Source organism: Buteo buteo, chromosome 1 (genome assembly GCF_964188355.1).
Source record: "Buteo buteo chromosome 1, bButBut1.hap1.1, whole genome shotgun sequence".
Lineage (NCBI taxonomy): Eukaryota > Metazoa > Chordata > Aves > Accipitriformes > Accipitridae > Buteo > Buteo buteo.
This window is the reverse complement of record NC_134171.1, coordinates 44,243,072-44,266,934: the sequence shown is the minus strand read 5'-3', so window position 1 is coordinate 44,266,934 and position 23,863 is coordinate 44,243,072. Positions and strand designations below refer to the sequence as shown.

Genomic DNA, 23,863 nt, shown 5'->3' with positions numbered 1-23,863 from the left:
TGATTGTTTTTCCTATGAAGACTTTCAGCCATCCTGTCCCCTTGAACAAGCTCTGCCTTGTCTGTAGTTCTATTTAATACTTTGCAGAATTGCAAATCAGAATCTTAAATATACTTATACTTGTTTGGTTCCCAACCAGAAATCAAGCTGTGACAGATTGGGGGTTCTGCCTATGTACAGCTAATGAATTCTGGTCAAAGTTAAGGAATTGCTGTATCATCAAATACCTTGGCATGTCAGAGTGAGAAAAGGCTGTGAAGGTTATTTCATATAGTTTCAAAGGCAGGGGCCATTGAAGAGGTTCATTAAATTTTTATGGTTTCCATTTAGATAGCAGCACTTTGAGACAATGACATGACAACACCTAAGTAAAACCATCCTTTTCCCAACTCTATCCTGGCAACTAAGGTTTGGAAAAAGGCAAATTTCCAAACAGAAAATAGAAATCTGATGTTTCAGCTGTGTCATGGAAAATGGAAAACTTGTGGCTAGACTGGTGAGAGGCCTCCAGTCTCTACATAGCTGAGCCAATGGAGGAGGTATAGATTGTGGCTTTCATAACTCGCTTCCAACAGAGACAGCTGGGTTTAGCTTAAGCAGCTGTGGAAGGTAGCCTGACCTTAATCGAGCTGTCTGCATCTCATCTGGGCAGAGAAAAAGGCTCCCCCTTGTGAACCCCTCTGCCTGCACAGCTGGGATGAGGTGGGCATGGGTGGAAAAGAACAAGGAGCTGCTGAGGGCAGTAGGGTTTTCAGGTATTATGGCTAGATACAAACAGAAATACCTACCTATGGTCTGATAATCTAAGATTAAAAAAAAAAGAAGGTAAGAGTTTAGAAGGAATCTTAACTGCAAAGTGGATGAGTGGAGGAGAAGAACAAAAATTTGTAGTTGGTAAGGCCTCTTTATTTGAAGGACAAGTTCAAGAAACAGCCTGCAAAGGACAGACAGAATTGCTGTGTGAATGAGAGAATATACAGAACGTCCCTGCCATCCTGAGAGATAGATTCAAACTGCACTTGGAAATGTAATAAAAAACCGAAGCACGGGGAAGCGCATGAATGATTGTACTTTTAGCCAGATCTGCATATTTCTCATGGAGAATAACATGGTAAGTAGGTGGTTTTGGAATTCTGATAATATTTGTGCATTTAATTCTTCAGTACATGTTCCTGAAGGAGTGCCTGAATAGTAAAGTCCAAGTGCCCTGTGGGTTAGACATGTGCTAAAGGGTGCACATAAGGTAGAAGAAGTTTGAGAGGTGTAGAGGTAGGCAAAAGCAAAGAAGTGAGTTTTGAGGTTCCCTTTCTGGGAAGGAATGGCACAGGAAGTCTGCATCCAGGAAATAAGACAGGGAAGTTGAAACAGGAGGTGCTGCAGTTAGACTAAAAGAAGCATGAGAGCATGCGGGTGGACAAAACCACAGTAACCTAGTGAATGCCAGCTGAGAGGATCAACTAACGCTTTGATGCATGCCATTTTTAGGTAAACAGTTCAATAGTCTGGAAACTGAGTAGTATGGCATTGAAGGTTTTATGTCAATTTTCTCAGTAACACTGGAAAGAAAACATTCTTCCTGTTTTGCAAAATTAAAAACAAACAAACAAAAAAATCATTCTCCACCAAGGCCCTGGTGAAAAACTGGCAAGGGAGAAATGAGAGCTATCTGAAGAGAGATGTATCTTAATAGTTGGATTGAAGATAGAGGTTGTTAGGTAGAAACCTAGATTGAAGTGCTTGCTCTGCTGAGAGTGCATCCAAAGTGGGTGCTGTGCTTACTTGAATCATTCTAGTTGTCCCTCTGCTGTTGAAATTTGTTCTATGTAACCTGACTAGCCACATCCAAAATAAGAACGGAGTTTTAAAGTCTAGCTTACAGAACTTGCAGAGATATAGGGGATCTAGAATCAAATCTTGGATGTCTCAGAGTCGGAAGTTCAAATCCTTGGAGTTCAACAGTGGACTATCTGGACGATTTGCTTACCTGCTTTAAAAAAAAAAACCACCAACAACCCCCCCCCCCCCCCTCAACAAAACCAAACAAGAACCTCCCAAAAGACACAAGCAACACTCCTCCTTCCCCCCGCCCCCAATTCCCTACCTGCCTTAGCTGTAAAAGCACTGATTTGATTTATTTTCTATATAAAAACTTTATTGTTCTAATTTGCTGAATGATTAAATCGGTGAGCATTTCAATATCTTTTTAAATTCCATGCTTATGAACACTTCCCCTATTTACATAATACAAGATATTAATTGAAGCTGTTTTTTTCTTTAGGACTTAATTTGCTTTTGTTTTTTTAAAGTTCAGGGAAAGGGTATCTACATTGAAAAATAGTTCAAGGTATTAGAATATCTATTACTGCAAACCTTTCAGTATAAGGAACATGTTTTCCTTAAATATATTCATTTCTACTGTAATTTCTCTTGCAACAAAAAGAAGGGATTGCACAGCAGTTGTGTCTGATTTCAGATTAGTCCATTTTCATCTCTGAGCTCAGGAAGGAAACCTACAATATAATTTGATGATTGTTCATTGTTATAGGTCTTTATGATTCAAAGTGCCAATGGCAGCCTGGACATGAGTTAATATTACCTAAATACATTTACAAAGTATCAAACTAACATCGAAGCAGATATTCTTTGCATATAGATCTGCGATTAAATTATTGCCTCCCTTTGTGGCCCTAAAATGACGGAAGGAAGGGGCCAAAAGAGAGAGGGTAGGCTATATTTGTTGTGTCTGCTACACTAAAAACATACTAAAGGTGCTTGCAGGATGCTCCCATGGAGAACACAGTGCTAGAGCAGACTGCTGTTTAAGCAATGCTTTTGCAGGTTTTGTGGATGCATTAGCAGCTTGTGGATATAAATGCTTGGCCGTACTCAACCATCAGAACAGGTATTAATTTATTCAGTGCTGTCCTGACGGTCCCTGGCATGCTTCATGTCCCATACCTTCATCCCACAAGGCTGTGGCTGCTGGCATAATGTGCGTCACTGTACAGGACTTCTGGCTGTTGGGTTTTATGTGTAGCCTTATCGATGTTTTCTGTTTCCCATGGCATCATGGTAGTAAAGGCAAAAGCTGAATAGAATCACCTGTGAGCTTGGTCTAGAACCCAAACGATCAGTAGTGTCAGCACTAGGGTATAGGGGAAGAAACAGCTTTTAAGATTAAGTCAGAAAGTTTCCCATTTTCCACTGAAAGCAAAAGAGATTTTTGAGAATGTAGTTGCTCGTATCAAGGTACTTAGTTATTTTTTGTGGAAAGTAAGTGAAAGCAAAACCCCTGCTAGCCTAATATTAAGACACATAGTGTTTTGCTCTGAAAGATTGTCTCCATTTTGCATTGTTTGGAGAAGAGTCTTACTGTGACACTCTACCACCTACACATCCAAACCGCTGAGCTTTATGCTATCTTTAAATTAGCTTCCCCCAATAGCTAATAGTTTTATCTTCTTAAAATCAAGCAGTCTGAAAAAGTTCCACCTTTCTGGTTTAATATTGTACTATGTTGTGGTTGGAAAGACACACGGTGCCTTCAGAGGAGGTGGAAGTAAACCCATCCCGCCTGACTATCTGGGCCCATTCTTCCAGTTATGGTGTTCTATTTCCTCCTTGCAGCTGGACTAAGGGTAAATTCCTCTCCTTTCAACCGACACTCACAGCTGCTTCATAGGCTACCATGGAGATATATTTTTGCAGTGTGAGGTATTCACTACTGTGCAGCAATTCCTGTTTGCTTTATAATAGCAGGTTTTGATTGTGAATTCCTAGAGTCAAAGCTAAAAATAAAACCACTTCTTTGCTCATATGTGAATAAAGAAGATTTTCAGTTAGGTTGAAATATTTATTAATCTATACTGAGGAACTGATTTGGAAGAAGATGAATTCTTTTTCCAAATACACTTAAATCCAATGAAAGGCTATGAATTGGAAATTATTTATAATATAAATATGATTTTATAATATAAAATATGAATTATTTTAAATCTTGTTGTTTGGACTTATCCCTGAAATTGCAGGACAGGATACTAGGACTGTCCCAGTCAGTCAGGGTCCAAACTGTAGCTATTGTGTCATCCTGTAATTGAGGATGAATCCTATTCCTGTTTTGAAAGTGTAAGTTTATGGCAGTTTAGGATTAATATTTTTAAACCGAAGTGGGATAATGTAATGGTCTAGGGTAGTCCTGATATTAAGTATTGAAAATATGCCTATGTATAGGTATGCTCAGTAAAATTGGGAGTCCAAGTTTGAAAGTTCCAGAAATGCATGGAACTCAAATTTCTGTATAAAAAGCTTTATTATAGTTTCATTAAGAGTCATTAAGGGACTGTATACCACTTGTTTTAGTGATATTGCTTTCAGCATTACTGTCTACCATTGCCAATATTTAACTTGTCGGAAAGTAAATTGTCTTGTCAAAACAGTTGTAGGAGACACAAACCAAAATAAAACAACAATTTTTTATTTTTTTTACAGCTATCAATGCTGATTATAGTCAGAATGTAATGGAAGAGGAATTGTCAGGAGAATTCTCAAATAACAAAATTATATTAGCACATTATTTTACCTTATTAGCATTCTCAAATTTTTATTTCTCAGTAAAAAGCTCCCTGTAAACAATTAAATGTGAGTAGTCTGTCTTGAATCTGTTCAAATATGTAAGATTAAATAAAAAAACCTTTAATATCCCCAAACAACTTTTACTTACTCTAAGAAATAATTGAGGAGAGGTTAATTAAATGTCTAAGTAGCTGGAATCCTGTTACAGGTGACAACTCTGGCTTCAGTTCTGCAGAATATTGTTGTGATCATTTTCTAGTATTAAACACATGTGATTTAATTAGGTGTTCTCCTCTGATTGCAGATTGTTTTAAACTTCACCACCATGGACCTTTACAAGAGCAGTCTCTGTTGGTACGACTACATTGAAGTAAGAGATGGCTACTGGAGAAAATCACCTCTGCTTGGTATGCAACTGTTGAATGCTGCACTGTCCATAGTTGCCATACTCATTGAGTTCAGTGGACTTGCTTGATGTTGAACCCACAACAAGCCTTCTGGTTTTTAGGTGCCCAGAATGTATTTAAACTAGAGGGTGGGAAAAAACTCTAAATGGCCTCAAATAAGTTGTTTGTTTGACTTCAAGCCTCAAGCCTTCCTTTCATTGCAGCTAGCTGTTATTCAGCCACATGTGTGGAAAGATGAAAACTACAAAATGTGCAACTTTTTGCTCTGCTTATGTATATTGAAATATGAAGTTGCCATAGTCTTGTTCACAGAAATGGGGAAATAGTATACAGACAAATCTGTAGAGCATGTGATGGGAAATCCACAGAGCACATGATGAGCACATGCACTGTGGTTGAGAGCACCCACTGTAGAGTTGTGCTTATGAGCTCTGTTCCTGTACTTTTAAAATTATGAATAGAAGATTACTTCTGTTTCTTCTTTGCATGTCCTTCCCTGCCCTTGGAGAGAAAAGACATGCAAAGCAATAATGAACTAAGTCTTAGAGTTGCAACTAATGCTCAGAAAGCTGCAGCCGTCCTTTTCTTGAATCAGAGGGTTGGTGGGGAGATTTCACACGCCATGATGATCTCTGATTGAAATTGGGGATTTCAGAGCATAGGAAACATGAACACCTCCAACTTCTTGAGACAGTTTTGTTGTTTTTAGAATGAAGACTAAAACTATTTGTTAGTGTCCTAGCATCCTTAATTTAAAACCAGGAAAACAGAAAGGAAAGGAAGCAAATACAGAGGACAGATTTTTAACAGGAGTGCCTATTTTCTTGGCCTTACAAAGAACAGAAAGAGGAAACAATTAAGACCACCCATTAATTATCCTTTTCTCCTGTTCCCTTTTCTATCACCTAGACAAACAGAAATTTCACCTATGTAGGCTGAATTCAAGAGGATAATACAGTCCAGGGTCATTTGGATGTTAGTTTTTAAATCTCTCTGGTCCTTAGATACAATGAGCAATATTATTACTGTGGCCTAGATTATGTTCCTCTCTTAAGATTAGTACTCACTTTCCCCTTCCAAAATGCCTGGGTTTGTATGTATAGAAGCAATCTATAACAATAATTTTTTTAATTGATTCCCCTAAGGTTTTATACTTAGACTTGTGAGCCTGACTGCCATGAAAAGAAGTACTGAAAGCTTTATAATAAAATCTTTGTGTATTAGGTCCTGATCTGCAGAAACACATGTGCTTAACCATAAGCATGTGAATAGTTCCACTGAGTTGGTTATGCTACTCCTGTTTATAATGTTAAACACTTGTATAAATGTTTGCAGCGTTTGGCTTCAGAGGTGGCAGAAAATGCAGTTACTGGTTGCATGTTTTTAGGCAGGTTTTGTGGTGACAAACTGCCAGAAGTCCTCGCATCCTCTGACAGCAGGATGTGGATTGAGTTCCGCAGCAGCAGCAACTGGGTTGGGAAAGGTTTTGCAGCAATTTATGAAGGTAAGCCTCTTATAGCATTAAAAATGTCTTGATTATGGAGGAAAAATATTAACCGGATACCTTCTGCTATTAAAAAAAAAATAAAAATTCAGAAATAACCTGATATGAAATCGGTATTTTACTACTAAAAGAGACAGTAGGTGTTAACTGACTAGACAGGACATTTTGAAACTCTTCCCGTGATCAGATTTCAGATGACCTCTTTTCCAGGGATACCACTGATAATATTCATAAACATTTTTTACCAGTTGTTTAATTAACCAAATGTGCATGTTCTTGTGCTTAGTGTGTGGAAAGATTTTTTTTTTTTTTAGAGTACTTTCTGTTTATTCTTCAGAAAAAGTTTTCCATATGCTCTGGGATTACTTAATAGAGACACTCCCACACACTGAGTATATTAGCAAGTCAACATTCACCTGTTTAAAATAGAGCCTCTTTTCTTAAATATTGAATCTATGGTAGTAAACTGTATGATATAGTTGATATTCACAGATCTTTACATGATTACCAGTATGGACCTTTGAAAAGTGTATTTACTTTTCATGAAAATATTTTTTTATTTATATTAGCTGTTTCTTCAAATTCAGTGTAAGCTTGAAGTGATAAACGGTAGATTAAAATGCATAGGTCATTATAAAATATGAGATTTTTCTCTCTCATTTGTCTCTTTCTAAAGGTTAGTAAATATTAATGAAGAATGTTTATTAAATCTATTTCAAAGGTGAAAAAAATGTAAAATTTGATTATTTTGACCTTTTAAATATATTCTGTAAAATGTCTAAATTCAGATTATCCATGATTCCAAAGTCTTCCTGAACATTGTAGACTTGTTTAGAGCTGCTAGAAATGCTGAATTATATTCTCTAACTGAAATATGTGTAGTGGTTTAAATGTATTGTGTTTTCAATAATTTGTCCTTGGTAGACTTTTTAAGTTTTCTCCAGAATAATCTTATCATTAGTTTTAAAAAGGGAAGCATAAAATGTCACTTTGGGCATGGGGAATAGAAAATGTCATTGCTGACAATAAGAATTTTATGCTTTTATCAGCTATCTGTGGCGGTGAAATCCACAAAAATGAAGGCCAGATCCAGTCTCCCAATTATCCTGATGACTACAGACCAATGAAGGAATGTGTGTGGAAAATAACAGTGTCAGAAAACTACAATGTAGGATTAACCTTTCAAGCATTTGAGGTAAAGCCTTTTAACTGATCTCAGAAAAGCATCTAGTGGATAAGTGACAGTGACATTTAAGGGAATCCTCATTAAACCTGTGCATGAATTTAAGAATTCTCTATGAAAAGTAAGCTCCAGAATCCAATTCTACTCTCCATGAAACCTTTCTTTCTGCAAATATTTCCAAGAAGATTAAAGGTTTTTCATGTCTTTTTATGCTATTTAAAGTAGAACATTTAACGTACTGGCAATAGTCACAGGTTTAGCAAATACATAATCCAGTTCAGCAAGGCTGCTTTAATATTCTGTTAAATAATTGGGATTTTTTACCTTTGCTAAATCTTATTGTTAAAAAGGAATGTCTATCTGGAAAGAAACCACTGTGGGTTTTGGCTACTGTTTTGAGAAGAAAGGGGAAAAAAAAAAAAGCCTACTTAAATTCAGTTTACAAACCTTTATTTAAAGAAGGAAACCTATATTTAGAGAGGGAAGAAAAAACCCATGGTGAGTCATACTTGCATGTCTTTAGTGTACATCACTTTGTGTATAAATTTGCTAAACAGCAGTAAACTATTGTGTAGCAAAGAAAAATAAGATTTCATATGTCTTTTTATGCATACTGATACACTGGCTTGAAGCTTGTAGATAAATTTAGTAACATAGTTTGAGTTCACGTATTTTATTTGAATATGCTTCAGCAGTAATGATGTGAACACTTTTTTAAAATCTAAACTTTTTGGCTTTATGGTGCACATAAATATAAACACAGGTATAGTAAATACAGATATAACTTTTAACCTGTAATTTTAGTCTTACTGACAGACTTCATAGGTATGGCACATTTTTGCTATGACTGATGAAAGGTCTGAGTATGAGATAACAAGGGCTTGGGACTTCATCAGCAATTATGAATATAAACAACAGAGTTTTAATAATTTCACAGATTCTACTCCATTTTCCCTTTTTCATATCCTGAATTATTGTTGGGTCTAGTGCAGGCAAGATCAGCTCTCCCTGCCCAAAGAGTTTTCCAAATACTATTCAGACTCTGCATGGCCTGGCTCAAGACTACTTAACTGAGTATGTCAGTCTCTCTTTTTAAGCACTGTTGAAAATGAACAATGTTTTCAGTAACTTTATATAATTTACTGACTAGATATGGAGCTTTCCTAGTTTGCCATTGGTGCTTGGTATTTTTTAGTGTGATCCCTAGAGAAATGGCACTATGCCTCTGCATAAGAGAGTTGCCAGAGTGTTTGATCTCCATGCAGATGCTCAGCGTTGGTTTAGACGCACGGTACATTATTGCTTGAATTGACCCTAGTTCAATATCACCTCTGGGAGAATCAAACTTCCATCTCTTCTTATCTTCCAGGACCTTTTTCTAATCACCAAATTATGGACTATTTGCAAGTGTGAAGATGACATGTTCATGCCCCACCATATAGAAAACGATTAGAAGCAAAGGAGCAGCAAATGAGAGCAAAATTTAGTAGGCTAGTGGTTCAGGCTGTAAGAAGAAATGTCCATTTTTTTTCCTCCAGACTATTTAGTATTATGGCACTCTCTAGAGGTGAAACACGTGGACTGACACCTCATAAGAAGAAAGAGGAAATTGAGCAGAAGCATAGTTGAGTGCTAGTCTCAAATTAGTGCCTCTGCGAGATGTGTTTTGAAAGAAAAAAAAAAATAACCCAACAGTAGGGACTTGAAAGGTACATACTTTTCCAGGGAGAGTCTGAGCTGTGATTCCAGAGTGGCAAGATGCCCTTGAGCACCAAATGAGGTGCCCCAGAAAGGCACAAAACTTCTGTTATATCTGTCTTCGCAGCGTTTCTTACTGGCTCGTCCACAGGGCTCCCCACTGAGAGTGAGAGTTGCTTTGGAAACCGCTCTCAAGTGCCTTGCCTAGACATTCACCATTGGGTCTGATTTCCATTTCAGGTCCAAGCGCCTGAACGTAGGTGTTCTGTTTTTTGGTACGAAGTCCCTCTCTGGACTGAATCCTTGGTGCACTGCCCAGTAAAACAAGAAGTTGTTTAAGAATCATAGTTCTTCGTGCCAGCTGAGATCAAAAAAAGTAAATGTCAGGCCAAAGAGTTATTGCAGCGTGTTTGTGAGAAAATTACTTCTCTGTCGTTTGAAAGGTACAGTTAAGTAAGAGGAATTCTCATTATCCATATGTAATGCTAGAAAAAATAACTGTATAAATAACCTTCGCTTTGAAATGAAAGCACTAGGGAAGCTGAGAATTTCAAACTGTATCAATGAGTCATCTTGTTTTGCCTGCTGTGGGCAGTGCATTTTCCACTGAGTGTGGGATTACCCTTTCTTATTTGGCTGCCTGATGATGGGCAGCCACACTTTCCAGTATCTAGATGGCAGCAGGAATGTTGGGACTGGTAACTCCATCTTTTTGCTTCATTGTTATAACCACCTTTATTATATTGTTCTTTGAAAATTAGCAGTCCTTGTATTTATTTTTTTTTAAAGAACTTCTGTTGGCACACGGTCTCACTAGCTAAGACAAGCCAGAGAGTTTGTAGAGCTGAGCCATATCAATCTTCCTCATTTGAGTGGCCCTCTTAATCTTTGTGCAGATAGTGTTCATTTAATTTATTTTTATGTAAGTCAGGGAATAAAATTTATCTGATCTTCTGATTCCATTAGGCATATATTCCACCTTTTATGACTGAAGTCTGTGACCTGAGTCAGATATGTTTACCTGTACTGGAATTTGACTCCATCAACAAATAAATTAACAATGACAAGAAGTAATTGGGAGCTTTCTCCTGAAATATCATGCCTCCCACATTTGCTCTTCAAATCCTCTTCTCTTCCTTTTTTTTTTCTTTTTTTTTGTTTTTTTTTTTTTTTTTTGTGTGGTTTTTTTTTTTGTTTTGTTTTGTTTGTTTTTTAATATATATATTTTTTCTGTTGGGGGAGTGCCACAAAACAAAGGTAGTCTGGAATTTTTAACCAAACATATTTTAGTCTAAAGTAATTGTTTTTTTCAAAACTGAAACAACATACAAGGAATTTTCTTTTGAGAATGGTTGTTGAGAATGTCTCTGGCTTTCCATTTCACCAGGAGATTTCTTAGTGTTTTCCTGTCCTTATGTACCTGTCTTAGGAATTTTTCTGGCATTCTCTCAACGTAGTTCTCTAATGCCACTCAAACCCTGTGTTTGCTCCAAGGCCTTCAGGAGCTGATAGTATCTTTCATTCTCCTATAAGCAATACATTTTTCTGTAAAACCTATATATTTATGCTTTTTTACATTTGCTAACATTTTGCATATTTCTCCTCATCCACATGTAATATCAATCTTGTGAAATTTTAATGCTCCAGTAAATAAGGTTTACAGGATCAGCCCAGTTACAACTAAACTCACTGGAAGTCCTTTCATTAACTTGAGGAGATTTTCTACACTTGTAGTAGTAAGAATAAGAACTATTGCAAGTGTAATAGATCTTTGTATGGCAGTGTTCCCAAATGACAGTATCACGACATCTTAAAACCTGAGGTACAGATAAGCAAAGCACATTTTATACTAGTTCTTTTTCATTGGTTACCAAGCACCTTAACATTGGTTGCCATTTCTCAAAAACACAATATTTATCTGTTAGTTTATATATAGGTGTTACAATTTAATCACTTAATATAATAATATTGATAATAATAATGGCATCACTCGCAGTAGTAGTACACTAAAAATAAATCAATATGGTAGAATGACCACCTTTCGAATTGTTTTATTGAAAATCAATAGCACTTTATAAGTTGTTTAGTCTTTATAGTCTTAGGAAGTTTAGCAAATTACTGCGAAACAAAATGTATTTTTAGCTGTTGTCTTCTGCCAAAAATAGAGTGATTCTCAGAAAAGAAACTAACAATTCACCTCAAAGGGAATTTGATACGTGTAACTCAGAGCTGCACGTGGCCTGTGAAAAATCATAATTTCCATATTACCCCATAGAACATGGAAACATGGAAAAAACAGATGTTAATTAAAAGTCTTAAGTAGTGAAATGACCACAAGATGTGTGGGGTAAATACACAATTTCTTTATTGATATTAGTAGGCTTTGGACCACGTCACTTTTTTCTACTTCAAAGTGCAATATGATTTTTACTGAGATAACAAGGCAGACTTTGTTTCAGATTGGAATATGATTTCATGTGTTTAAACTTTATTATTTAGATTAATGAAAATTTGGAATCATTAATACAGTGTCAAAAATTTATCAGCGCTCAGGTAGACACATGTCTGACCACATTAGTTGCAAACATACACTTGCCATTGAAGTCAACAATAGGTGGTTGCATCCCAGATCTTCATGGCTTTTCTCACTCACTTCCCAAACTTTGGCCCAAAGCAATTCCTGAGCAAACAGCTAAGAAATTACAGTAAATGGCAATATGGATTGTGCCAGAGAAGTGAGTGGGAGAAAATTACGTATGTAAATGCTTGAAGAATTGGAAAGTTGGAAAGAAGACAGACAAATTTTGTGTGTGCCATATTTTGATGCCATTAAAATGAAATACAATCAAACAGTCCCTTCCCCCAATTTTCCCTCTTACATAAAAGAAGCAGAAATCCTAATGTGCTAAATGAAAGCTCCTTAGTCTGTGGTGGTTACTGAGCTTAGTGTTGGTCATAATGCACAATTAGAGCAGAGTGCCAGCAGCCACTTGTATTAACTGTGCAGCTTACGGGCAAGAAAAACTCTGTCTGGAGATAAGATGTGGATTTTTCTAGGTTTGGTTTGGCTTTGACTTGTCATTTTAACAGAATTTGGATGTGCTGAATTAAATTTGAGGCTTCTCCAACCCCTTCAATCCTGACTGTGGTGTGTCGTTCCCCCCCCCCCCCAACCTACCTCATGATTCAACCACTTAGTTGAACAATAGCTTTCTTAGTGGAATTATTTTTGAATGCTTGGATTTAGTTAATTCTTTTGTAACTAAGATGCTATATTGCTTGAGTAATGTGAAGTAGTCCTGCAGTAAAATGACCCAGATAAGAGGCATTTTAATTCTGTTAGGAAAGATACTCTCTCAATAAAGACAGGCATAAATTATCTAGGCTCAGGATAGGATCATATTTGGGCTGCTACTGCTTTCTTCTTTCGTGCAATTCCCACTCTGATTCTGCAAATACTATTATGTAAAGAGCACAAGGCTTGCTACCCAAGTAGAAATGCACACATGTCCTCTCACATATTAGTCTATGTTTGGATGTCATCCAGCAGGATGTTTAAATGAGAGGGACATTTTCAGTTGTTCTAGTTTCAGTAGGTTTCTCCATCAGTACAGCAACTATTCACTCATTGATCCAGAAAGTCAAAAGAAGACAGCTGAAATTAGGAATTGTGCAACAGAAGCCAGGCACGTCAGCTGCAGAAAAATAATGATGATTTTTTTTTTTTTTTGTCATCTGTTCTATTGGCTACTTAAGAGCTGATAATTTTAGAAGTGTGTTTGGATCTAATTCCACAGATGCCCCAAACTCTTAACGCACTGTAATTTTTTACAGTTACCCTGCAACATCAGTGGGTAGTGACAAAGATAAAATTTTGCACTGTGTTGAGGATAAAGGAAGAAGATAATAAATTGATCACCACCTGAAATAGCACAGGTTGATAGTGTCTAAAAAATCTTTATCACATTAATCAAAATTGAGCTTTTTAATATTTCAAAACCAACTAATATTTCTGACCTGTTTAGTTGTTGAACCATTAATCTTGTATACTTAAGGGTACATGAGAAAAGAGGACTATACTTGAGCTCAGAGGAGGAATTTGACAGAACATTAGGAAGCTTAGAGATGAGCGTGTCTTTTTAGTTACTTTTTTCCAGTTAGACTGTTGTGTCCCGTGTAAAATCTTAACAATTTTTTCTTGTAGAAAACAAGTATAGTTAAAAACGGTCCAGTGATGCTTGTCCATCTTCCTGATGTTTGAACCCTAAACAGAGAACCCTAAACTTAACTTTGAAAAATTTCTATTCTGTTTATTATCTGATTGATATTTGATATTTATGGTGAAGTTCAAATAGGTCACTTTAAAAATAATTTTTTACAGATTGAAAGACATGACAACTGTGCATATGACTACTTGGAAATTCGAGATGGAACAAATGAGAACAGTCCTTTAATTGGTCACTTTTGTGGCTATGACAAGCCAGAAGACATTAGATCTACCTCTAATACCCTGTGGATGAAGTTTGTCTCTGATGGAACTGTTAACAAAGCAGGGTTTGCAGCTAACTTTTTTAAAGGTAAATGTTAAAGCATATTTTGGGAGCTGTGAACTGCTTATCACTTTTTTTGTACTAGAAAAATTATGACAGAATATTAAAAATATTTCTCAACCTATTTTTACTAATATCACTTCTGTACTGTCTCCAGCATATTTTTTACCTTGGCATACAGCTTTATCAAAACAAAACAGTAGAGGTATTTGAATCTCCTTATAAAGTATGTCCAAAGAATGAAGGAACATATTAAGTGCAACTTCCTACTCTCTTCAGGTTCAAATAATCAGCTCAGTTCTGAAACATCTTTGAAACATATCTAATCTTGTTAAAAAAACGGCTTTTTTGACATTGTGTTAACAAATATTAAGTTAAATATTATAATCACAAATGGGTCTTTTCTGTTAAGGTGTTTTTCTTTTGTCTAAATGTTGTGGCTTTTCTAACCCGTTTGTTGCATTAGGCCACTTTATCAATTTTATTGCTTTCTCTGAGCAAGGAAAAAAACCCAAACCATCTGAGAAATCATAGCGACCAACGGCCTCACAGTCTTCCTCCAGTTTTAGGGTGCGTGCGCGTGTGTGTGTGATACAACTGCAGCTATGCCTGCAGCATTTGGTGCATGGGGAGTGTGGAATTCCTACCCTGTGCTGCCCAAGGCACAGTGAAAGCCACTAGCAGTGGTGTGGCCATGGTGACACCCGAAATACAGGTCAGGCCACCAGGAGAACCTTTTTGCTCTTTTGAAAAGCCAGAAGCTGGGGCTTTTCTTACTCTAACTGTTAGTTTTCACTGTAGACAATCACAGCCTTGAAGGCTGTAGACATGAGAGTGGGAGCTGGTTTATTCCTAAGAAATTACTTGTCCTCCTGTAAGGAAACAAAATTTCAATGTCTGACGAATATTTTAACAATGAATCTCGTGGGTATACTTCAGAGCTGGTAGAGATAACACATTATTCCTTTCCCTCCCCCATCCCTGATGCATCTTGTTCCCTTTAATATCAGTAGAATGAAAACCTGGGATTTGGGGATTCTGTTAATCTGTTTTTGAGTATGAATTCAGGATAATGCACAAATTGATTCCGTGGGAGATAAAGTGCCCTTCAAGTGACCCTGCTGTGGATTTTCAATCTTTCTTTCAATACTTTATACAACCTTTAGATTACGGCTGCCTGAATTATTGTATGCTGCCCACAAAGTGCTTATAAATTAGGTCTGCAGCTGTCAGTAGGTATTGTTGTAAAAAAACCCACCCAAACCCCACAAAGGACAAATTTTTATTTTCTCCATTGCAGGTCTCTTTAGCGTTTGAAAATCTTCTAGTCAGCAACCACAGTGTATTATGTAGTGTACCTTATAATAGCATGCATACAGCTTTCTGGGTTAGTATCGATCCAGCAATTACAGCTGAGGAAGGTAATTATTTAACACATTTTTGCATTCTTCCCTGTCTTGGCAGAGGAAGATGAATGTGCCAAACCTGACAATGGTGGCTGTGAGCAGCGCTGTGTAAATACTCTGGGCAGTTACCAGTGCGCCTGTGATCCTGGCTATGAACTTGGTCCTGACAAAAAGAGTTGTGAAGGTACAGTGCGTTGCTGTGTTATGGGCTCTTAAAGCTCACAGAGTGCCATCGCTTGAATGAAATGCTACACCTTTCATATGTTCTGTCCTAGCAGTGCGAGATTTGTGGAACCCAACCTGGAAAACCAGTGCTCCCTTTTAAGTAGTGGTGCCATAGTAATGTCTGTCCACAGCAGTCATGTTCATCCGATGTCTGTCACTAATTTAGCTTTACAGGTTTTGCTGTTAGTCGATCGGGAATGATGCAAAGCAGGACTTCGTACCTTCCCAAACCACTTCTTACATTATTCATACTCATTAAAGTCAAGTCTCCCACCATGCATAGGGAGACAATTATCAGCAGCGCAATGTGCCACTGTCTCAGAATTGCAGTATTTAACTCTGACCACCTCTGGCTGGGGTGTGCCTGGGAAGCTGGCAGGTTTGGAGAGCAGGATCCTTTATTCTAGCTCAGAGCTCAGAGAAATCCTCCCCACTCCCAGTCCGATTGTGGACTTTTCTTGCTGGAAACAAATTCTACTTTCCAGGGTGAGAAAAGCGTGTTCAAATAATCATTTGGAGAAATAAAAACCTGATAAGTGGAAGCCTTTGTAAACATAGGATTGGACTGAGATAAACTTTTGCATTCTATACATATTTCATATCAAAGGAAAGAAGCAAAAGCTTTTCATCATTATGCACCAGTTATTGTTTGGGTTTTTATTCATAAACACCAATAAATTCAGGAATAGCACAAATTATTCTTATCTCAGTTCATCTGTTTGTTTGAGTAGTGAATGGAGTTTGAAAACTGGAGTGCTCAGAGCTACGGTTTTCTTCTGACGCCATTCACTGCTCTCTCTTTTTTCCAATTTCCTGGCTTTAATTCATGATTTGTCGCACTTTGGGGTCGTTCTGCTTAGTTTCTTTGCACTTTTTGTTCTTTTGCTTTTGGTTCTATGGGGTTGGTTTTGTTTGTTTGTTTGTTTGTTTGGTGTGTGTGCGTTTGTGTGAGGTGGTGATAGTCCTAGGCTGCAGGCACGTTAGATTGTGGCTCTCATCAAGCTGGTTGGTTTTTCAGTTGTTGTACCCCTCCCTGCCCCCAACTTTAATAGTGAGCACATTAGAAAACCAATTTATTTAGATGTCTGCGTATTAGGCAGTATGCAGAAAGTGAGGTTAATCTAAGGGGGGCCATGAAGACAGAGGCTTGATCTCTGGGCCTTTAATCATAAGCCCAAATTTATGTAGGGAATATGGTTTAGTCTGCCTGCTGATCTGAGTCAGAATGTTAGGGAAGATTACTAGTCTTTCCGAAAACTCTTCCCGCTGCCTCTGAAAAATAAAGAAGTAATACCTCCCCAGCACCCAAACAGAAAAGCAACTCTGGTAAAAGGAGCAGTCACTCAAAGTAGTGCAGTGCAGCGTGGAGCAAAAACCCTGGGCTATCCCTAAAAGTATATATGCATTTGTTCCATGTGATGTAGCACTCACTATATGTAGATACTGCTTGGGACTGCTGAATTAAAATCTCTGTGTAGTCACAGTAAGCATTACATCCTAGTTATAGTTTGGGAATTTGAGGGGTGATCTAGCTGTATTAATTCACACATGATACCAGAGCAGAAGCTTCTAACTCAGAAACTCTGCCCAATGCTTCACTGCAGTGTTGACATGCACAGAAAAGTGCTTCATAGTCATCCAATTCAAATCTCCCCTGCTGGCAGCATATTAGAAAGCTTTAAGTTGGTTGGTTTTTTTCCCCCAGTATTTCCACATTTCCTACCATTGCCTCAAGGAACAATGGAGTGACATTGAAAAGCAGAAATCGAAAACTAGCAGTAGTTGTCCTGAGCCAGACTAGATCATCTGGGGGTACAGCTTGTGTCATCTGAGTGCAGTCTCTAAACCTGTGCCTGTTTTTTTTTCACACACTGGGGTGTGACCCAGGGTGTTAGTCCCCCCACCCCAGTCAGATCCTTTACATGTATACCAAGAAGTCTTCAGCATGGAAAGCCTGGTGCCAAGAGGAAGAGTGGTATGTGTCTGAGTTGGCCAAATGAGCCCTGGCACAGAAACTGGAGAGTTCTCCCAGGTGTGTTAGATGAAGGACATGTAGTGTGTGAGACCATCAGCTAGACAGGAATAGCCATTTTTTAAAGCATTCAGCGTTAGCACAGAACAGTTGGAAGAAGGTGGAGCTTTCCCCCACCAGCTCTTTAGAAACAGATTTGTGGATGATTTCCAGTGCTGTCACAGTGCTGTAATGGTATCAGTGCTGCAGAGTGTGATCGAGAACCACTGCAAATCCCATTACTTTCCTTTTTTTAAATAAATAAATAAATAAATAAATTTCCACAGGTGGAAAAGATTAATGTGTTTATCCTTTGCTATCTGAACTGCATCCACAAACATAGTAGAGTATTGTTCTGTTGTATGGAGGTGACTATTCAGCATATATTTGGAAATAATAGGGTTTTTCTCTGTTACTTGAACATCCATACTTCAGCAAAAGTAATTGTGACTGAAGAGTACGTGACTGCTATTCCAAAGAAGTGACCCTATCTAGTAGGTTATGGGAGGCATATACAGCTATATGAGCTGAGACAGGTAGGGCTGATTCTGGATCAATAATTAAGGAGAGAAGCTGGGGGAATGCGAGGCGCATCTTAAGTAGTCCGTCTGTCAGAAGAGAGGTGGTCAAGGTCCTGGGGAGGGTGGTGAGGTCAGAGGACTTGCATGGGAAAGGCTGCGAGAGAATAACCAGAGTCTCTGGAGGGAAGGGAAAAGAATGAATATGATAACGCCTTGTGTAGTCCTGAAACTTATCTCTGTCCGCAAACCTGCAAGCTGTTCAAGATAGGGGCTGTCTCTTTCTCTTTGTTTGCACCAAGCATGATAAAACAAGATTCTGATTAGTCTGTCTGAGCATTACAGCAGTATAAGTAATGAAAGGACTGAATCTTCTCAGCGTGCTTCTGTTTATAGTAAAACAGTTTCAGTCGAGAAACGATGCTCTCCCTTTTAATTTTACAGCTGCTTGCGGAGGACTCCTGACAAAGCTAAATGGGACTATAACCACACCAGGGTGGCCCAAAGAGTATCCTCCAAACAAAAACTGTGTGTGGCAGGTGGTTGCCCCAACGCAATACCGAATCTCAATGAAGTTTGAGTTTTTTGAGTTAGAAGGGAATGAAGTAAGTAACCGTGAACAGAACTGCACAGTCTGTTACACACTAAACAGTTTCATGGGCATTCAAAACCAGATATTGTCTTATAAAAGCCTTGCTGACCTTTCATACGCTGACAATAACCATAGATATTCTTGTTTTCATTTTGGGACTGTTTCTGGATTCTTTCAAAACAAACATGGAGAGAATAGCTCTCTTTTACATATCATCTAAATGTATATGTATTACAAGAAATTTAAAAGAAATGTTCTCTGTTGAGTCTCAGCTGACTTTTTTTTATCAACAAAGTAAAACAGAGCAAATGGCTGAGGCATATTGGAAAGAATTCAAGAGAAGAAAATCTGGAGAAACCAAATCATCTTTACAGGCAATGACTACAAAGAATACACATAAGCTGGGGTTAGTGACGGAATGAGGAAGCATTTAAATCATTTACAAGTATCTCATGGGGGGAATATTTTAAAAGGAGCGGTACCAGAAATAGGGCACAATAGAACAACAGCAGTGTTTGAGCTGGGCAGCCCTTGGAGGAATGGGGGATCTTGTCCCCAGGTTGGGGAGGGGGGCAGGGCAGAGCTCTCCACGTGGTAAGGGCTGCTCCCTATAGCTTTAAACAAAGTGGTGGGGCTTGCAGTGTTTTTTGGGTGCAAATCAGTAAAATATGGGTTTCAAGATCAACTTTTCAGCCTCTGTTCTGCTTCCTGGGCACTTTTCTGACATATCGAGTTGCCATGCTCTAGACATAATGTGCTGTAGCCATCAAGTTTATCTGGATATTCTTCACGCGGCATTAAGAACTCAAATCCCAGGACATTATTTCTGACTAAATGAATTTGTATCAACATATTTGATATGAGGATGGGCCATGTTTTGGGTATGAGATCTGAAGTGGCAAAGGCTGGAGTTTATAACTAAGAAACAAGTCAGACATGGTTTCTCTAAAATATCTCAAAATTATTTGCAGAGGAAGCAATGTGAGATTTTTATTTATTTTTTTAAATAATTTGGGGTGGGTTCTAAAGTCCATGAAATTCCAGCTTTTAATGATTTATATGTTACACTCATGTCCTGTTATCATTATTACAAGAACTGCAAAAAAGCGTAATAAAAACTTACAAATCCCAAAGATTTAAATTTAATTACCACTTGAACAAATCATAAAACATTCTTCCTGCACTTTCTTGTACTTAAGCCAGATTTGCAAGGAAGACATCTGGGGTGTAATGAAGTTAAAACAGTTTTCTAAGGTCATACAAGACACATAACTTAAGCAGATATGATAAATACATACATAAAGTTTTTCAACATTTAGAACTTTGGCTTGATCCTCTCCTGTGCTACTAAATCTCAGCTTTATACTATTAAATAGTAGTTCTAAGAATGGTACCTGTGAAAATCAGAAGAAACATAATATCTGGAACATTCTAATATATTGTCTGAGTGCAGACATAAAATGTATACATTTAGCAAATGTTCTAAATTTTTTTGTTGTTGTTATAGGAGCTCCATTTAGGACCAAGTTTAATATGTCTTTTCAAATATTACAATTTTAATATTTTACAATTACATTTTAAAATTTTAATTTTATATTTAACTTGTAACATTTTTTAAAATATAGTCTAGTATAAAGAAAGATAGACCTATCTGAAATTAAATTTCATTTCTAATCTAAAGCTATGAAACCATCAAAACTCACCAATATATTGCTGAAATTGCTGGGACTTATTAATGTTGTGAGTTATATTTGAATATGAATTTATCTTACAATTAATATAAATCAGCATGTGGCAGTAACTCAAGTTTTATGAATCTTTGTGTTCTTTATATTGTATAAAAGTAGTTTCAACTGAGTTAGTCACTTAGAACTCTGCAACATATGAAAATTGTTCCAGTAACAATGAAGATTTGATCTACATCTAGCATGTATTATATTAAAAACAACTGGAAATGTTGACAATCATTTAATATTTCATAGGGAGAGGGAGCAACAAGGCCAAAACATCCTTTTCTGTAGTTCCACTGCAGCTCCCCTGACATTTCTTTTTTTGACTAGAAATTATGATTTATCAAATACAACTTGGATTTAATGGACAATCTAAGCTCTGTATGAATCCTTCTGGCCACTGTTTTCTCTTAAGCTATTAATTGCAGACAACTGGGACATTTTTGATTAAATGATTGATAGTTGAGCCTAAGAAGCTTAGAAGTTTTTGGGTGGAAAGCTTTAGGTTGACCAAGGGATTATGCATTGAAAGTATTATCATGAGTAGTAGGCCTTGCATAAGGCTTTTTTATCACATTATTTTACTTTATTTTTAACTATTTAATGAAAATGAATGCATCAGCCTTCCAAATTATAGCTATGCTACTGTTAAAGAAAGCTGTATGGTTTAAATAGTGCAGATTTATATATTTGTAAATAAATGAATATGTCTTAAATACATTATGGTAAAAACTTATCTTGTAAGTTTCTAAGTGAAAATCAATAATTTTTAAAAATCTGTGAAATGCAAGCAGTAGAAGGTTTGTAGGTTCTGGGTATGTGGTTTATAGCACAAAGGTATAATTTTGGGGGGGTGAATATTTCTAGAGTTTAGTCTAATGTCACTGGAATTTTTACTTTTTAGATTAAATAGAAACATTACTAAGCATCTTGAAATTTAGATACTAAACACAGATTAGTAACTATCAAAATATAGTTTTGAATGTAATGCATAGTATAGCTATGCCTCAATGACCTTAAAATATTCTTACACAAAATCAGTGAAAGTTTGCAAGCATTTACAAATGTTTTCAGAGTCAGAGAAAACTGAAAAAAGAAATCATTAATCTATTATTAAGCAGCATATACCAATCAGCGTTCTTGTATTTGTAAACAACTTCATGCTTTTCTTTTGGCTGGCCAAAAAAAAATTTTCTTTCTTTTCTCAGGTTTGCAAATATGATTATGTGGAGATTCGTAGTGGCCTTTCTTCTGATTCTAAACTACATGGTAAATTCTGCGGTACGGAAGTGCCTGAAGTTATCACCTCTCAGTACAACAACATGCGAATTGAGTTCAGATCTGACAACACTGTGTCAAAAAAAGGCTTCAAGGCACACTTCTTCTCAGGTATAGAAAATTACTCTTGGGTACCTGTGAGTGCCTCTGAGCATACGCTGACTAGGTGGAGTGAATACTATATTTTTGGTATGAAAGTGAGTGGCCTTTTCTGTTATAGTTTTCCTGGTAGCTTTGAATTTGTTTTATTTATACAAACATAAACCACTCTCCTGTCTTAAAATACTGTTCTGAATTCTGATGTCTGTAGAAAATATATGGAATGCATATACATATATATTAAATAACAGCAGAGGCATATAAACTTAGGGATATTGAGGAAAAAGCAAATTTACTAAGTGTTCCTAAATTTCAATTAGATTTCTTTTATCCCAAGTTTTGCTGCTATTTTTTCAAATGCCAGTTGTACTGTGATATGAATTACGTACTGTGTACACTTGTATTTTTTTCACTCAGGTTTCTTAATATATTGCATTAGTTATGATATTACCACTTTGTGCTACAACATTTATTTAACATTATGGGTACTTTCTTGCCAAATTTTGCACTTCTTAATGTTTTGCAGAAGAACAGAGTTTAAGAACTTGCTTTTGTAAAAATATTAGTTAGTTATGAGCGTAATTGCACTGAGGCAGATCAGAGCAATGGAAGTTTATATCATCTGGGAACATGTGTTGTTGAATAAAGATAGACATGAGTGAAGCTGAAGATGTGAGGAAATATTTGCACAAGAGTGGTCTCTGCAATTAACCATTGAGACTAGACTATAATAATCTGGCTGTGGCAGGATACCACCTGGTGTTAGTAGTGGAATTTTGCTTAGTGTTTTTCTTGTGTGTTTACACACACACATATGCATAGGTATTTTGTTTCATGTAAAACAAAACAACAAAACAGGCCCTTCTACCCACCTCCCCAAGCTGGAAGTCATCCAGAAGCATTTGGAATTTGAATTCTGCCCCAAGATTTTGACAGCAGTTAAAAATCTGAGTCTGGAGAATCCTGATTATGTTTAGCATGTAGCAAAATGCATTACCAGACACTGTTATTAGCATTCGTTTGCTAAAATATTTTATCAAAGTTGAAATGAAATGGTATTTCATTGGCTAGCTTTAATAACAGATAACTTAACTATGACCAAGTAATAAGAATCGGTATATTGTATAAATGATGTGGTTTGGAAATTGTCAAGACAAACGGTTTAGACTTTCAATGTTTTCTCATTATGACCGCTTTGATGTTTTTCTTAAGCAATTATGAAAGATGAAAAAAAAGTGTTTCACCTCATACAGGGAAATTAACAAACATTTTACATCCTCCAAAACATATTATTTTTTCTAGTAATCACATTTCTGTGGTCATAGTCTTTCACATTCATCTTTACATATAGTAACATGTTTTACTTTTAAATTTATATTTTACATTAGCAAGAAGCTTTCAAAGTTTACTCAGTATTTGTAGTAAATACCTATATGCACATAACAGAGCTTCCTCCAAGAAACACTTACACAACTAGTCATTTCATGTTGGCCTAGTAGTGCCAGCAGGAATTGTCACATATTTTGGCTTTTTTCAAGAGTAAGTATTGACATGTTCCAGTTCTAAGAATGCTCTGCAAATTAAGTTTGTTACATATTTTCAGGATCTATAAAGCTATGTCAGGTAAGATTGGCAATGATAGTTCTGCAATTTGTAAGCTCTGGAAGTCAGAAGTTCTGTTTTGTGGACGTGCTGAACATTTATACGTTTGTAGTCAGTTAAATTTTGTTTTTCTTTAAAGTGATAGTCAATTTTCACAGATTTATTTATTTATTTATTGAAGTGATTGTTTAAATAAGCTGTTAACGTTCTGAGTGGGGTCTAGGAAGAAATCAGGCCAATGCTGTATGTTGGGGAAAGACTGGGCTATAATTCATGCAGTTACAGAGGCTGTATCAGCAGGAGGTTGTAATCATTTGGAATCATTTTTTCACTCGTGTTTTTCACTTCTGAATGAAATGTGTCCCCTCCCAGGTAAAAACAGCTTTTTCCTGGTAATTTTAAAAAGATAAGTTTTAAATTACTCCATTGTTCACCAGAATAAGTTCATTAGCCAGGGATAAATCTGAGCTAATGTGGGTTTTTTAATG

At 36.7% G+C, this 23,863-nt stretch overlaps 1 protein-coding gene across 1 annotated transcript in view; it reads left to right on the top strand.

Moving 5' to 3' along the window:
* The window catches only part of TLL1 (tolloid like 1), a 140,462-nt gene that overhangs the window by 96,392 nt on the left and 20,207 nt on the right, over nt 1-23,863 (top strand). The window contains exons 10-16 of the mRNA XM_075028950.1: nt 4,877-4,979; nt 6,367-6,483; nt 7,533-7,678; nt 13,746-13,941; nt 15,379-15,504; nt 18,519-18,679; nt 21,605-21,785. Coding sequence (XP_074885051.1) covers nt 4,877-4,979; nt 6,367-6,483; nt 7,533-7,678; nt 13,746-13,941; nt 15,379-15,504; nt 18,519-18,679; nt 21,605-21,785 — 1,030 coding nt within the window. The remainder of the gene's footprint in view (nt 1-4,876; nt 4,980-6,366; nt 6,484-7,532; nt 7,679-13,745; nt 13,942-15,378; nt 15,505-18,518; nt 18,680-21,604; nt 21,786-23,863) is intronic.